The sequence below is a fragment of the Lepisosteus platostomus genome, chromosome 23 (genome assembly GCF_059453375.1).
Source record: "Lepisosteus platostomus isolate fLepPlt1 chromosome 23, fLepPlt1.hap1, whole genome shotgun sequence".
Lineage (NCBI taxonomy): Eukaryota > Metazoa > Chordata > Actinopteri > Semionotiformes > Lepisosteidae > Lepisosteus > Lepisosteus platostomus.
The window spans coordinates 16,807,272-16,822,905 of record NC_142633.1 but is presented as its reverse complement, the minus strand read 5'-3'; the positions used below and the strand labels follow the sequence as shown (position 1 = coordinate 16,822,905).

Genomic DNA, 15,634 nt, shown 5'->3' with positions numbered 1-15,634 from the left:
AGGGGTCTCTTCTGGAAAAAAACAAAAAGCTCTCTTGTGGTGTCTAGTCAGCCTGCTGCAATACAGCACAGCTGAAGGCAGTGTTTATAAAATACTGTTACAAAGAATAATGTACACATGTAAAGAATGCCAAACTGATTAAGTCGGGATGGGAGTGAATTCCGAGCTAAACCTCAGTAAACCAGCTGCAGCACTTGAGCAAGCTGACAGCTCACCCCTCACCTTGCTGTCTGACGAGTTTACAGATCCCAACCTCTTTCGGTCTCAAGGTGACCCTCCTCGTTAAAACCGCGAATCTATAGGGTCTACAGGGCTGCTGCACAGAAAACCGATTTGATCCATTCGAAAGCCCCCCCCCACCCCCCACCCCATGAAGAATCCAAGGAACTGCTTACATCCTGTACATGCAGGAGAGTGAGCAGAAACACAGACGTAATCAAGCGTCTGACTGAAAAACAGCCAAACGGAATAAAAAAACAAAAAAAAAGACCAGCTTTGCGTTCTTGTGTTTAACCGGCGACGCACACTGAACAGCTGACATAACACTGCAGTGATACGAGTGGGTTCTACATTTACAGAGGTCTTGACCACGGCCTCTTGATCTGGACAGCCTGTAATAAAAGTGTCTTTCCCTGGACACTGGCCCATGCCCCACACCAACCGGCACAGTCTCCAAGTCTGACATATGCAGCACACACAGCTAATCCAGCACAACCTCCACGATGGGAGAGCATTAAACAAAAAACCATCAATACCAGGAAAAAGAACTAGCCAGTTCGGTTTTATATTCTGGGTTCAACAAAGGAAAGAGGAAAGAAAAAGGCTTGTTCTTCCACACACAGCTTAAGACACGGTCATCCAGAGTACACAAGGACACAGGAAAAGGCTTGCTTTAGAGAACTCGGGAGATGAAAATATACCCCGGAAACATCACGCAACCATTAACACAGAATGATTGCAACCTTTCTTTAAGAACTGTGGACAAGGTAGCTACACGCCTGCCCAATGGGCCATGACTGGCGGAGTTAAAGCACTGCAGAAGCAGCTCCGTGCTCCTGTGTCCCTGCGCTTGGCTTTTAATAAGAATGTCATCTCCCGGCTGTGAACGCTACATTTCCCCTCACTCTCGCTGCATTACTAAACGGTGTTCAGCTGTAAAGAATGGATGAGCCTGACCCCAGCGAGACTGAGAAGAGAGCACGAATCTTGTTATCTCCGCTTCAGAGCCAGGATGCAAATTATTATTTTTTTTCCCCACATCGCTGTTGAAATGTTTAGAAGCAGAAAAGGGACGATCATCAGTCTAGCTCTTCCCCTCCCGTAGTTAATTATACAAATGTGCAGGCACACATACAGCACGGAAAACAGACATCTCAGACAGGGAAGACAAAAGATTAACACCCCCCCTCGCACACACACACCCACCCCCCACCGTGCACATTAATGCTGCAGGCCAGCCACATCTGAAAAGAAGGGATTGTGTGCAGAGCAGCAAGGTGCGTTAAAAAAATAAATGCGCATTTGGATGTTGAGGAAGGTCAGGGGTCACTCCTCCTCCCTCCCTCGTGTGCTCACAGCGCAGCACCTTTCAGCTCCGTTGGGCTTTTCATCCGGGATTCAGGTCAGGCATGTTTCTCCAGGAGCCAGCCACAGAATCCGACTTGGCACATGTGTCTGACGCTCATCTCCCGACACCCCGACCTAAAAGCAGCCCAGGTCCTTCTCATGTTCACAGAGGGCAGTCGGCACCAACCCTCGAGATGAAAGGCTCGTGTCGCTCTTTAATCACTCGGTCAAGATGGCTGGCCCTTTGTCAAAAGAAAAGTCCTAATACAAAGAATTAGGAGCCTCGTTGTCGAACTGGTAGATACTCTTTCAGCATCTCTTTCGGCCAAAACTTAAAAGGCGACCATCTTCATTCGGGGGGTTGGGATAAGCAGCGGTATCCCTAGTTGTTCCAGCTGAGTGCAGTTGATTCTCCAGCAACATAATGCACATTTCAAATGCAAAATGTGCTGCAAACAAAGGATGGGTGGAGGGCACGCACTAAAACCTTGGAATAAAAAATATTACTATACGCAAAACCATATTGCAGAAAATGGCTGAAAATTTGCAAGGCAAATGAAACGGTTACATCAATTGGGGGGGGGGGGGGGGGGATGGAGACAAAGATCAAACTAGACAGTACAGGAAAGACTAATTCTTCTATGTATAATGCATTACATCAGCCTTTGATTACAGATAATGGTTATTTTTTAAACCAGCGTATATACGCTGGTTGCTGGTTGACGTATTATTGATAGCCCTCCAGAACACTGGTCCTCATTAGCATTTCTATGGCTGCGGAGCATGAAGCCAGCATTGTAAATTACACACCCCTTCTGTCAGGCATAATAAGCTAGCAGTTGCCTAACAGCGCTTTCACAAACATCCATCCTCCCTGGTCATTCATTTCTATTAAAGTCTCAAACCAGTCTGCAAATATATAAAATTTTATTTACATCAACATGAGATTACTGCTTTTTTTTGTCAAACTGTCTATCTTTACGACACACACACACACACACACACACACACACACCCCCACCACAACGATCGCCACCTCCTCCAGCTCTGGAAAGCTCAATCTGTGAAAAATTTCCATCCCACTGTTCCAGTATTGATCCTCAATCTCACCGATTCTGCTGAGCCCAGAGAAACGCATGGACTGGATCTGTACACTCCTGAGCAGCAGTCCTGATCAATCTCAACACCGAGCTGCTCGGATAAACACGCTCAGAAAAGCTAAACAAAAGACAGTCAAAAGACTGTCAAAACACATAACAGCGTCTGTCTCCAATCTCTTTCCAGGCTGGATAGGAACAGGATAACCCGAACAATTAGATGTCAGCTACACTGATCTAAGTCTTCAGTAAATCTACCTGACTAATCTCACTGTTACTTTTCCTTATTGCTATGATTATACACAGATGCAATCTTTGTGGACAAACTCAAAGTGTCAAAGAAGGCTTTCCCTTTTCTTAGGTACCTTACAAGCACAACAAAAATATGAACTGACATCATGTCAGGAATAAAAAAGCTTGGAGGATCTTGATGGCTGTATATTCACAAAAAAAAAGACTCTCAAGCCTGCACCATAAAACATTACTGCTGTCTGTCTTCGGAATTCTTCCTGTAAACCGCGACCACCCACATTTGACCGATGTGTTGTTTACGGCGTTCGCTTTTCTTGCAAAACTTTAGGCACATGGACCCCTACAAGCCACCATGCTGTACACATCAAAAATACAATGAGAGCAAAACTCAAACGATCAAATGCTTATCACCCTTTGGCAATATTTACCAGCGAATCACTAAAACGTTTTTTTTAAATACACAGGTTCTTAAGCTGGTGAATTCATTCTCCTGATTATGACTTGCTGTTTACTTAATTGGTTTCATACAGGACTGCTGCTGATAGTAATAAGGAGCTGATGACAGTATGGTTTGTATATCAGCACAGCACAAAGCACGATTACACACGGCACAAAATGACTGGCATTTAGCAAGCTCTGCCCCTGTTTCTCTCTCTCCTGGCACCCTTTAACAACAAACCTGCTACCATGCAGAAAAACACGCTATAAGCCCTGATATTATATACAAACGTGCTACCATTTGGCATTTAAAAGCCATTTATAGTACTGAGTTCACACCCAATTACTGAACACAGCCAGCTACAATATCTATCGCTTACATTAAAACAAGCAGAGCACAGCAGTCCAGCCCTTTCAAGTCATGGTGCCGTTTAAACAGAAACCTCACCTTTTAAATACCAGGGGGCAGTTTGCTCAGAAACGCTCAGCAAGGGGCCAGGTCTGCCTGCAAACACACTACAGCCTCCCTCTAAGCTCTGCACCCACAGAGGTTTCAGCTGGGCACACACTGAACTAGACTGGGAATCCAGTTCCAGAAAAACAACTAGGAAAATAAAACCTAATGCTTTTACAGCTTGGGCACTTTCACCTGTTGGTACAGCACATCACACATCCCTGACAGGCAGGGGGAGTGGTGGAGATGCCCCCAAACTGTAATAAAAGAAGCCTGTGGTCAACTTCAGAGACACAGACACTAAATCTAGCTGAAATCCATTACTCGCCCAAGTGCTTGAGAAACCTATTAACGACCGATCAAAAACCCTGGGACTGTGCAACTTTGTTCGCTTACCACTTCCACAGATTTAAAGACATCAAAGCGCTTTCTGACTGCGTTCGGCGTTTATTTATGGAGTTGACAGCTCAGGCTGTGAAGTTCCAAACAGTCTGGATTTCCAGGGACCGAACAGAAAGGGAGAATGGCAGCGTGTCAGCGCTGCGTGTGTGGGTGGAGGGAGGCATTTGATCACATTTAATCAATTTATTATTTTAATCGGTTTATTAATGCGAGGACGGCTAATTAGGTAAACAGAAGTTGCTGAATCCTTAGGATTCAGTTGTGAACAAAGTAGTTAAGCCCAAATATCTTCCACGACATGTTTTCTGCAGAGCATGGATAGTAGCTTTGCAGAAGCCATCCAGATGCTGCAGAAAAGCCTTCAGCAGCCGCGTGTGGATGTCATGGAACATTACCTGTTTCATGGCAGTAACATCTGTAATTCTTTGCCTTTTTTGCCTCCCCTGAGGAGAGATTTCAGAGGGGCGTAATTCACGTCACTCACACTTTAAGCGCTTAAAAGCTTCCCATAAACACCTCTCTCCTAACTTTCACATGGGTTTATTAGGCGCGTCTTTTCAAAAACAAAGCAGTGCACTGCCGCCCACACCAAAAACATCCAGCACAATTTCTTTTAGTTGGGCAGTGCATAAAATATTCAGGAACACAGGCTCTCTGAAAATCTACAACATTTTCGTCAGCCACGTTCGCCTACTGTCTAAAATTAAAGATGACAAATGAATTGAAGACTAAGTAATACGACATGATTAATGGACAGACGTTACACAAACAAGACCTGAGAAATCACAGTCTTCGACCTTGTGAATCAACTCTGGGTGTGAGCACTGCTGCACCGGTGATATAAATTAACTCCAAGCTCTGTATTCCCAGCATGCCTTGGGGCAAAGATTCATCAATACCACCAGACAGTAAAATTGCCTCTTTAAAGGCAGAATATGAAAGTACAGTAAATGATCTGGGCTTAGCACTTAGTACTTTATCTTAAACCTATAAAGAGTTATTCTCTTACAAATGGGGAGGACATTCCAACAACCTATAAGGAATGTTAAGTTCAACAGACCAAGGTTAGCGTTCTCAAACCTATTGTGTACCTTTCTGCACCCTTTCTGTACAGCAGACTGCCACAAACTGAGACGAATCGTGCCCTTCCAAGGCGGACTCTAACAAAAATCACACCTGTTATTTTAGAAGGAAGGGGGCAATGAACCCAGGTTTCAAAAACGCTATCCATTTAAGAAAGCGTCTGGAGTTTTTTTAATAACAGATCTCTCTCAACAATTGACCCAAAGGAGCTTTCACAGAAGAAAAACAGATCAAGTACAGCTAAGTGCTCATGTGGTCCTGGTCTTTAATGCAAGCACTCGTGTCATAAAATCCATTAGGAAAGGAATTAGTTTCAGCACTACATACTGTGCAGAATCTCATGCAAGTACAAGAACAGCCCTACTACCAGAACAAAAACTGGATTTCAACACCACAAAGTAATGAATAGTTAATCACTGCTGCCGTTACATTTTTTTCCCAAAGAACAGGAAATCTTTTGACAGCCTACAAACGCGTTCTTAACTGTAGCATTCTGTAATAATGTTGAGATGCAAATGACTACATTGATAATGCCAACATACAATAACCTTACTTGCTGCTGCAGCAGAAGGTCTTAATCTTTTAAAGAAAGTTGTTTTTGACAGTAACAATGTAGCGATCTGAAGAGAGGCAAGAAAATGACGACAAGGTTGAGTTACTAGTTTGTGTCAAGAGCTGCTGTAAGCGAAGTTATTTCAGTTCATGTTGGCTGTGAATTCGAAACCGTGGAGCGTGTTTCACGCAGCACGAGAAGTGCAGCCAAGCAGTGTCCCTAAGACGCCCTCATTCTGCTCGGCGCAACCTTATTCCTGAAAAAGCTGCAAAACCTCCGGGCGAGACTATCCGGAATAAAGGCAGCCAGCCAAGACAAAACGCAAAACTCCCAGCTGGCAGCCCAGTGAAGCTCAGCAGGTGTGAGCCTGGCCAGGCCTGGATGGGAGACTCCTGGGAAAGCTAAGGTTGCTGATGGAAGAGGTGTTAGTGGGGCCAGTAGGGGGTGCTCACCCCGCGGTCTGTGTGGTCCTAACGCCCCAGTATAGTGACGGGGACACTGTACCGTAAAAAGGTGGTTTCCTTCGGATGAGATGTAAAACCGAGGTCCCGATTCTCTCTGGTCATTAAAAATCCCGGGGCATTTCTCGAAAAGAGTAGAGGCATTACCCCAGTGTTCTGGTAAAGGCCAAAAGTTTTTGGCCAATTGTGGCCTCCCAATAATCCCCATCTCTGAACTGGCTTCATCACTCTGTTCTCCTCCCCACTGAGAGCTGGTGTGTGGGGAGCGTACTGGTGCACTACGGGTGTCGTTGCATCATTCAAGCAGTGCTGCACACTGGTGGGGGTGGTGGGGAGTCCCCATTACCATTAAGCACTTTGAGTGGAGTGTCCAGAAAAGCGCTAGGCAAGTGTAAGGAACCTATTATTATTATTATTATTATTATTATTATTATTAATGTGGGACCCGCTCGTATCACTGAAAGAATGCCACTCAAATCACTTTTAAACATATATGCATCTTAACAGAAGATGTACATAGAAAAATTAAAGGATGCATCAACACGCAAATATACCCATGAGCAACACAAATGGTTCAGACCGTGTCGCCATCTTAAATGAAGACGGCAACCAGGCTTGACAGGGACAGCACAGATTCCCCAAGCAGACTGCACTGGTCTCCTTTCAAAGCCATGTGATGTGGCTTTGAGCCAAAGAGGCGCTCTAGGTCCATGCACACATTGAGTAAACCCTTGGTTTAATAGACAAAATCAGCTGAAGAGGAATCTGGTCTATAAAATCTGTAATACCGGACCTTCCCGACAATAACAGACAAGAAGGCTAGGATTACTCTTAAAAACAGAAGAAACTATAAAAGCACATGTACTGCATAGTGACTGTCACCATTTGACACTGAATAACTGTGTACACAACATGATGAAATACATTATGCACTGACAACAGTTACAATAATGAGAAATATGTAAGAAATCTCAGTAAAATAAAACAAACAACATCTTTTGTAAGACATAGATTTAAATAGGCACGAATACCAATAAAGCCCTATAAGGGTAGACGAATAGTTTACGGAGGGCATTAGGGTTGAGTGTGCTTTATTGAATTTTATACAGTCCATTTACAACACATAAAATAAGAGTGAGTATATTTATGATAAAGGCACAGGAATGATTTACAGTGACAGTGCTGATTGTAATTGTTAAAAATACGTGTAAGGAATCATTATTATATATTTAGGATAAGTCATTTTCATATAATATTGTGTTCTGGGGCAGAAATTCCTGATTTAGAAGACATTTAGACATAATGGGCCCCCCAACTCGTGCATGACACAGGGGGCTCTCTGTCCTGCACGCTTCGCACCAAGACCACGGCCATCAGTCTCCACCGCCACGGCTGGTTATTTTTTGCCCCCCCCGTGAAAAGTTGTGGCCTTCGGCGCGAACCCCACCGCAGCCCGGGAGACGGGGGGGAACCCAGCCGGCCCAACAGACACGCCATTAGCAGCTAAACCAATCGCACCCGAGGCAGGCAAATCACTTGAATGAATTATCCTAAGGAGTCGACCTTTGGAAATTGCTCTAATGGATCTTGGAAGCACTCCTGTACTGACAGACATGATGGAAAGCCTCAGATCTCCATCCGAGGGCCACAGAGAAGATTTCATTTCCAATAATCCAAAAGGTCAGCAGTGTTATTAAAAATGACTAATACTGTTACCGCGCAGTCGGTAAGAGAAAGAGAAGGATAACAGGAAGGCTAACAGGGTGTTAGACCTTGTCAACCGTCGGATGGTGGAGAATTAGTTAAAAACACAGCAGTGCAAACCCGCGTCTGCTCAGAAAGCCCGTCAGCGATGATGCCACGGCACTACAGTTTGTTGAAAGGATTTTGAAAATTTCTTTGAACCCCGTTCAAAAGACACCGCGTGTCAGCTGAGAGGGGAGAGACAACCCCAGCAGTGTCATTAAAATTCCAGTGATTAGCTCTTTACAATGGGTGGTTTTATTACAGTAAAGCAATACGACTTCAAATATTCTGAGTTACCTTCTGTGACAGATCACATCTTACTCCACTTATTAGAGAACAAGCCAAAAAAACAGTGCTTGCTTTTGAAAAGAGGAAGCCGTTTTAATTCTATTTAACTCTTAATTCTAATTCCGTCACGAAATACACCAGAAAGCTTTATTTAAGACATCACAGGATCCAATTTGTTCATTATGTGCCAAAACAGCTAGTGCGGGCAAACTGACATTTTTTGAAGGTTCTAAGAAAAGGGACAAAATTTACCCAAGGGGATTCATGTGGTCTGAATAATTTGAATACATAAATACCCAACCAATCTCCCCCCCCCAGCTGACAAAGCAGGAGCAGGGGGAGGTAAAACTGGGATAATGAAACAGCACAAGAGGCTGTGTTTAATAATTTAGCCCTGCGTCAAGGAGATGGTATTGATCCACGTTCCCAGCTCAGTATGAAAACATTATCTTCAGCCTTGCAGCCAGAACGATCCCCCGGCCAGCAGGTTAAATCACTGCAACGATTCAGCCACACGATCCCGAGCTCGGCCACTCCGGATCCAGTGTCCCCCCCCACCCAGTATCCCTACGGCACGCAGAATTCCTTCTGGCCTCGCTAGTGGTTGCCATAGCAGCTCACACATGCTGCATTTGATCTAAGCCGGTAAAGACTTTAATTCTAATTTAAATAATTTAGTCAAGATCCTTGAGTCGGGGGAGGGGGGAGGTGGGGGGGTTCTGGGCTCGGGCCCCTCCAGGTTCAGAGCCGGGTCCCCTCCAGGTCTCTGCCCGTGCTCGTGTGAATTCATACCTTCTCCTCTCATCTTTCCCCACGAGCGAAACCCCAAAACACGCCCCCCGTCGGAAACGTGCTGCACCCATCCGAAGGGAACGGAGGTCTGCCTGGGGGGAAAAAAAAAGGCGATCCGGCAGCCAACCAGGAGGAGGGAGCTTCCTTCACCCCTGGAACAGCGGCGCGATTTGCAAAACGCACCCAGCCAAGGACCTCCTGTCGTTACAAAGAACGACACTAACGTTTCCTTCAGCGGTACACCAAGTGGATCGGGGAGGGGGGGGCGGCAAGCCGTGTGTCCCATTCAAGAATATCCCCATTAGCAAACATTTGGAATCTTACAACAGCTTGGGATCTAGCATGACTGCTGGCAAAACAAGCCTGGAATGTTTCCGCAAAGGGGCACGGGACTTATCCCCAGCGTAAGCAGTTTGAATTGCACGGCACACACGAGCCGAACACGAGCCGGCAGAAGATGAGGACGAGCCAATACCTACAGCCTGAACAAAGCTCAAGTACACTCATGGGCGGAAGCGAGGAGGCCTAACTGGTCACAACCTCTTATTAATGGTTTAACTATGCAGGCAGCAAATGCATATTTTCAAAGGCAGCGCATGCGAAACACACACCAGCTCCGCTTTAAATGAGCGGAGAGAACTATACATCTGCTGCATTGTGCACAATAGATACCAAACAAATTAAGGTTTTTGATTTAATTACCATGTAATTACAGCAGATAAATCCTATCGGACAAGGAAACTAAAAAATGCAAGAGCATTTATTTTCTTTCTTTAATCACAGGACACCAGTGGCATTTCTCAGCTGTCTTTTTATACACTCCAGCCTTTCTATCCAGACTATAAATTGTTACAAGGCCCCAGGGCCCTACAGCTGTATACTCCATTCAGATCAGGCTTCAAGGAGACAGCGTCAGTGTCAAGATGCTTCAATCAAGTAAACATGCAGGCTCAGAAGGGCATCTGAATCACAAACCATACTTTTATTTTCCTTTGATATTGCAGGCTGGAAAAAAGGCACCATTTCCAGTATTAAAAGGTTCATTTTCTCCAGCTTGCTCACAGAGCTCCTGAGCAGTATATAGGCATCTATATCATCTCATCACAAATTTTCACTTGTGCAACTGGCTCTTGGAGCTTTAAGGGGAGAAATGTCAAAAGATGACAAAACCTTTTCTTTCTAAGCAGCAGCAACAACCTGGCTCACTAAATAACATCAGGAACTGCAACTGGTAATAAGTACACCTGACAATCCAGGTATTGCACATCAGTACTTAGGAGAGTGCACTAGACCAATGTTATAAGTCTTAGAATCATCTCAATTTGGATATGTCGACAAAAGCTTGCATGCTCAATTTACAGACAGGCAGGAATTTAATCCCAGGTGCCAAGCCCTTGAAAATTGATAACAAGAAAACTGTTCAATCTAAAAACTGAAAAAGCACCCTTTGAGAAAGGTGCATTTAGCGGCTCAGCCTGGTTTTTGCATAACTGATTCCCTGCCACACGCAGTGTGCAGCTGAGAATCCTATTTAAATAAACTTTTGTTAGGTCACACATTAATGCAAATTTATTTGCATCTTTATCAAACAGTTTTTAATTAAAGTTTTGAATCATTAGCTTATGAAGGCTTCATGATAAGCACTGCAACACATTATGGTAAAACCGTGCATAAGTGCATTTCCATTTCAGGCATAAAAGAGGGACACATTTTAGTCTGGACTTCTTTTAACTACTCTTCTAAAACACACTGGCACAAAAATCATTTTTAGTTTTAAATTCCACCAGCCATTTCTGTAGAAGGCCTCAGGATGTGTAGTTTGGGATATGGATAACGTGGCTTGTTTTATTGTTGGTTTCATTGTGCTTCACCTTAAAGAAATATCACTCAAAGGGGAAATGATTGCTTGAAAATACCAAATACGATATTAACCACACAGTTTGTCTGGCTCTTGACAAAGAGAGAGTGCACACTAAGACAACCCAAACAGAGCTGGATATGTAAGAATACTGATTACTTACATATTTACGATGCAAACATCTGATTCTCTTGGGTTTAATGTTGAATTAAGACGCCTGAATTCTCACCTTTCGTTAGTACTGATGTGATCTGCTTCACAAGCAACCCAAAGACCTCAGACAATTACCTTTGCCAGAGATTTAAGAAAAAGAAATCAACACTACATTCACTCCCTTGTTCCCTCCCTCTTCTCTTCCCCCACTATTTCCAGCATTTGGGAATCTGAATTCTTGAAGACAAGTGTATTGTACATCACACCTAATTAAATGTCCATAAGCGAAAATCCCAGGAAGAGCGAGGTGCCCTTCTCTCCGGCGAGAGCCCCCAGAGAAAGCAGCAATCACCCCATTAGTGGAAAAGCCATCCAGCAGCTGATGCAGCCAATATCTGCAAATGAGTTTGGCCACAGGGAAAGATTGGAGAAAAACAAAAAGACTGGGGGGTGGAGGGGGGGGACAGGCCTCAAACTGACAGGAGCTTGACCTACTCCTAGGGCTCACAAACAGCAGGGCTGGAGCGAAGGGGGTCATGAAAACGAACAGGGGACGGGAGACGACAGCCTCCCTGCACTGTATCGTCTCGTGGAGACTGACAGCACGTCACCGCGCCGCCACTGACATCGCCCGGCTGCGAGGCGCAGATCTCGCTTCATCAGACAAAAGGTGTTCCTTCATTCCAAAGAGGCCAGGTCACACACAGAGAGCAGGTTAAAAAGAAAAACTTGAGCGAAAGCAATCGGACAGGCTGAGCACGCTCGTTTACATTACATACAGGCCTTCGGGAGGCTTTTAAAAAAAAGTACAATGCAGCAGTTAAATTTTATGAATATCAAAAGACACGTAATGGACATAAGCCAGGATGTACATATCCTAATGGGCGCAGGCTGCCTTGAAATCAATATGCGTTTCTAGCCGGAGGAGACTGTTGCAATATTTATTGAGAATATGCTCAACTCGGTTTGTTAACTTCAGTTCGAAACGGGAGGCCTTAATCGCAAGCACATCAATCACGCGCACATCAGCCCTGACTGCGGGAAGGGTTTAAAAGAACAGACGGGCTCGTGTCACGCACCAAATTACTACTTCTTGGATAACGTGGTCACGTTTAAGTTTTTGGAAGCTTTAAGCAGTTGATTTCCACTCCTAGCTTGCAAGCTTCAGGAGTGATTATGATCGCAGCATGGCTGTTTGCTGAGAGGGAGCTCTGCATAAGGAGCAGCATCATTACAGCCAACAGGCAGGGAGGAATTGGCACTGGGTCACAGGAGTACAGCGGTGTGGTCTGCTGCTCCAGACGGCGGCCGCACTGGTCAGGATGCTCTCCATGTTCCAGACCAAACACGCGCACAAGGTGTCCGACCTCCTCAGCCCTGAATGTTACACCCTGCGGTGAGCAGTCTGTCTCAGCAGAGACACCTCAGCACAGAGCTTAGTGCACCAGCCCTGTTGTAGATGCAGAGAGCACCTCCAGTGCCAGCAAGCCAAGCTCCCACAGAGCTGCACTGAAGGGGAGAAAGACTACACACTACAAGAATACTGCAGAGACGAGCCGTGGAATCGCTGCATAACCGACACTATTTATCTGACTAATACCTGGAACCTTAAACGAGCAAAAAAAACAAATATTCAGACAGCAATGCTAAAATGAAGTAATTTACACAAACTCGCAGACTACTAGAAAATGCTTCTCCTGCTGAACCTCTCCGAAACCCATTATGGCCACAAAAAGCTTTTGAAACCGCAGCCATACCTTAAAAGTCACCCCCTGTCTCAGAACCCATGAGCGACACTCTGTAGACAATACCGACGACTCAGTAAGAGCTGTTTCATTCCATTTTTTAAGCGATTGAAACCATCAGTTCTTAACCGGAGAGGAAGGGTCCCATTCCGCTCTCCACAGACCGCCACACACCATCAGCAGTCAGACGCGCCCGACATTGTCCCACTCGCTTGGACAAATGTTTGCTGTCTAATTATGGAAGATGAGTGGCAGCCGAGGTCAGAGGTCACCACCGGGGGCCCCCTGCTCTGCCACTCCTGCTGGTAGCTGAAGACAATCTAACTAACAGCACGATCGGCCCTGCAAAGAGTAAGTCATTTTGCAGGCCTAACAATAAAACAAAGCGTGTATTAAGGAACAGAAGTGCATCCAGCAGCCATGTAACTGTATACTACACTGCACACAGCACTCATGAAGCCACTGCTTATGCACAAATAATTCTGTCGGATGTCCATTAATTACAGATGGATAAAAAAAGAGATCTTATAACGGATCCCTGGTTTTCTCCAGCAATTCTACACTGCTGCACACAGGCCCTTAAACCACACTTAATCAACGAGTGGATTAGCACACAATACTATATGTTTTTATTGGCAGGCCGAGCCAACTGATCATACGTTCCTGCCATCCTCAGCATTCTTTCCAGCAATCCGATTAGCGTTACAGAGCTGCTTTCCCAACTGTAACACAGCTGCGCCTCTCTAATGCACTATGTAGTTCATAACACAGCCTGCATCTTTTGCCTTGTGACCTGAGATTATAACTCTTAATGTCCTCTACCATTAAGGCTGTCCCAGTGGGTGGTCTGCCACGTTAAGAGTGTGGATTTATATGTGCACTTCAGTCCCAATTTACTGATTAATGAGTTTATAATCACCTTTACCTCTCAGCAGAAATGTACATAGGGCCGATATTAAGATGTGATTATTCCGCTGTGATATCCCCGTGAATTGACAAAAAACTCATCCTAATTCGAGAGTGCATTTACACGGCACCGTCCTGTAACGGACAGAGCCCAGCTTCCAGGGAAAGAAAAATAAAAAAAGTCAAAGAAGGGCTTGTTACACATGCTCCGGCTGCAGCCTAAGGGCTATTTATATGCATGGGATTCAATGCAACCTTTCACGGTGCTTCATTTCTGTGTACAAATGTTCTTAAACGGTCTTCTACGAACAAGTAAACCACGATAAACTTTATACTCTGCATCAGGAAAAAAAAAATCGATCCTGTTCCCTACTGTTGTTTTTAAGCCTATGAACATTTATCATTTTCTTCCCAAGCTTGTATTTAACGCAGAGGTAGGATTCAAGGTAAGCACAAACGGTAACGAGTTGGGAGGGGGGGGGGGGGGGAGGGAAATCTCTGATTAATGGGCCTGCTCCGTCGATATATACATTTCTTTCCTTAAAACTAATTCCTCAGCATTTAACATAAAACCACAAGGTGTGAAAGCAATGTAATATATATCGTTCCATTAACTCTGAAACCAGTGAAATCCTTGTGTTTCAGGCCGTTCTCTTCCTTGGCAATGTGCGAAGCACGGCACAGCTCATAACCACTTATTTCAACCCCTGTAATAATAGAGGGAACTGTCAGCTGTTCTCACAGGCAAGGCTGACGGCTGTAACTAATGTGCGCTACATTTGCTAAAGGTTAAACAGACGCAGTAAAGGAGTGGCCCACTTCAACGGGGCACGATCGTGCGCTATCGTTTCCATGTAGTGAATTTCTAACACTTCCACGGAGCTGCTTTCGAAAAAGGAGAGAGGATTTACCCCCCACCTTCTAAGATAAATATTTTTTTTCAGGACTGGGTTATAAATTATATCAAGCTTTTCGCCCTCGTTTTAATTTATTCACAAACAATTATCAAGCTTCTGAACTGAGGCCACTGCCTCACCGTTTTCACCTTTTTTGGTTTCCTGCAAGAACTGTGAAGTGGGGGAAGCAAAAAAAAAAAAAGACTTCTTTCCTTCATCGCAAGCACAGCCCGGCATCTCGACTACACAGCAAATTATTCTGCATCAAAGATCTGTTTGATCTTGCTTTCACAGAACGTACAAAACAATTCTGAAACCTCCTGATAAGAACCAAACTGATCAAGAAGGCAAGACCACAGCACAAGGTACTTACCAGTTTGAAATCTTGAATGCTGCAGATGAAGTAGGGAGTGTTGGGACGCCGGCTCTCAATATACACACAATCTTAAGGAAAGAGAGAACAGAGGAGATTAAAGTTAAACAGGAATGACCTTAAAAGTGGAATAAACTGCAATTTATTGTTCGACTCAATTCACATTCGTGGTAAGTTTAGACAAAGGCATGTTCTAAGCGTTTTGCAACAAAGCTTTTCCAGCAACCGAGAGAAGCTGATGTTTGAGTTCTACATGAATTGGGCTAGGCCTTTCCAGGGAAGCCAAGTGGAGGATCGCATGAGGTCTCAGGACGACAAACTAGCAGGTTGTGGGTTCAAATCCTAGGTAGGACACAGCAACTCTCGAGAAAGGTACTGCACTCTGGTTGTTCCAGTAAATGCTCTGCTGTATTAATGGGCACTTTCCAGGTCACTGCAAACGAGAACTTCTCAGTTGACTAAACTGGTTAAATAAAGGATTTAAAATAAACAGGAACAGATTTAAGACAACATTCTTTATTTTTTACTAAAGAACAGGGCAATAAATCAGTTCCATTCATTGTTCTTATGT

The 15,634-nt window shown here is 44.6% G+C and overlaps 1 protein-coding gene across 4 annotated transcripts in view; it reads right to left on the bottom strand.

The window, feature by feature from the left end:
• The window catches only part of rerea (arginine-glutamic acid dipeptide (RE) repeats a), a 153,254-nt gene that overhangs the window by 69,875 nt on the left and 67,745 nt on the right, over positions 1 to 15,634 (bottom strand). For all 4 annotated transcript variants that reach the window (XM_088617187.1, XM_088617188.1, XM_088617186.1 and 1 more), the window contains one exon: positions 15,064 to 15,134. In XM_088617187.1, the coding sequence (XP_088473313.1) occupies positions 15,064 to 15,134 (71 nt within the window). The remainder of the gene's footprint in view (positions 1 to 15,063; positions 15,135 to 15,634) is intronic.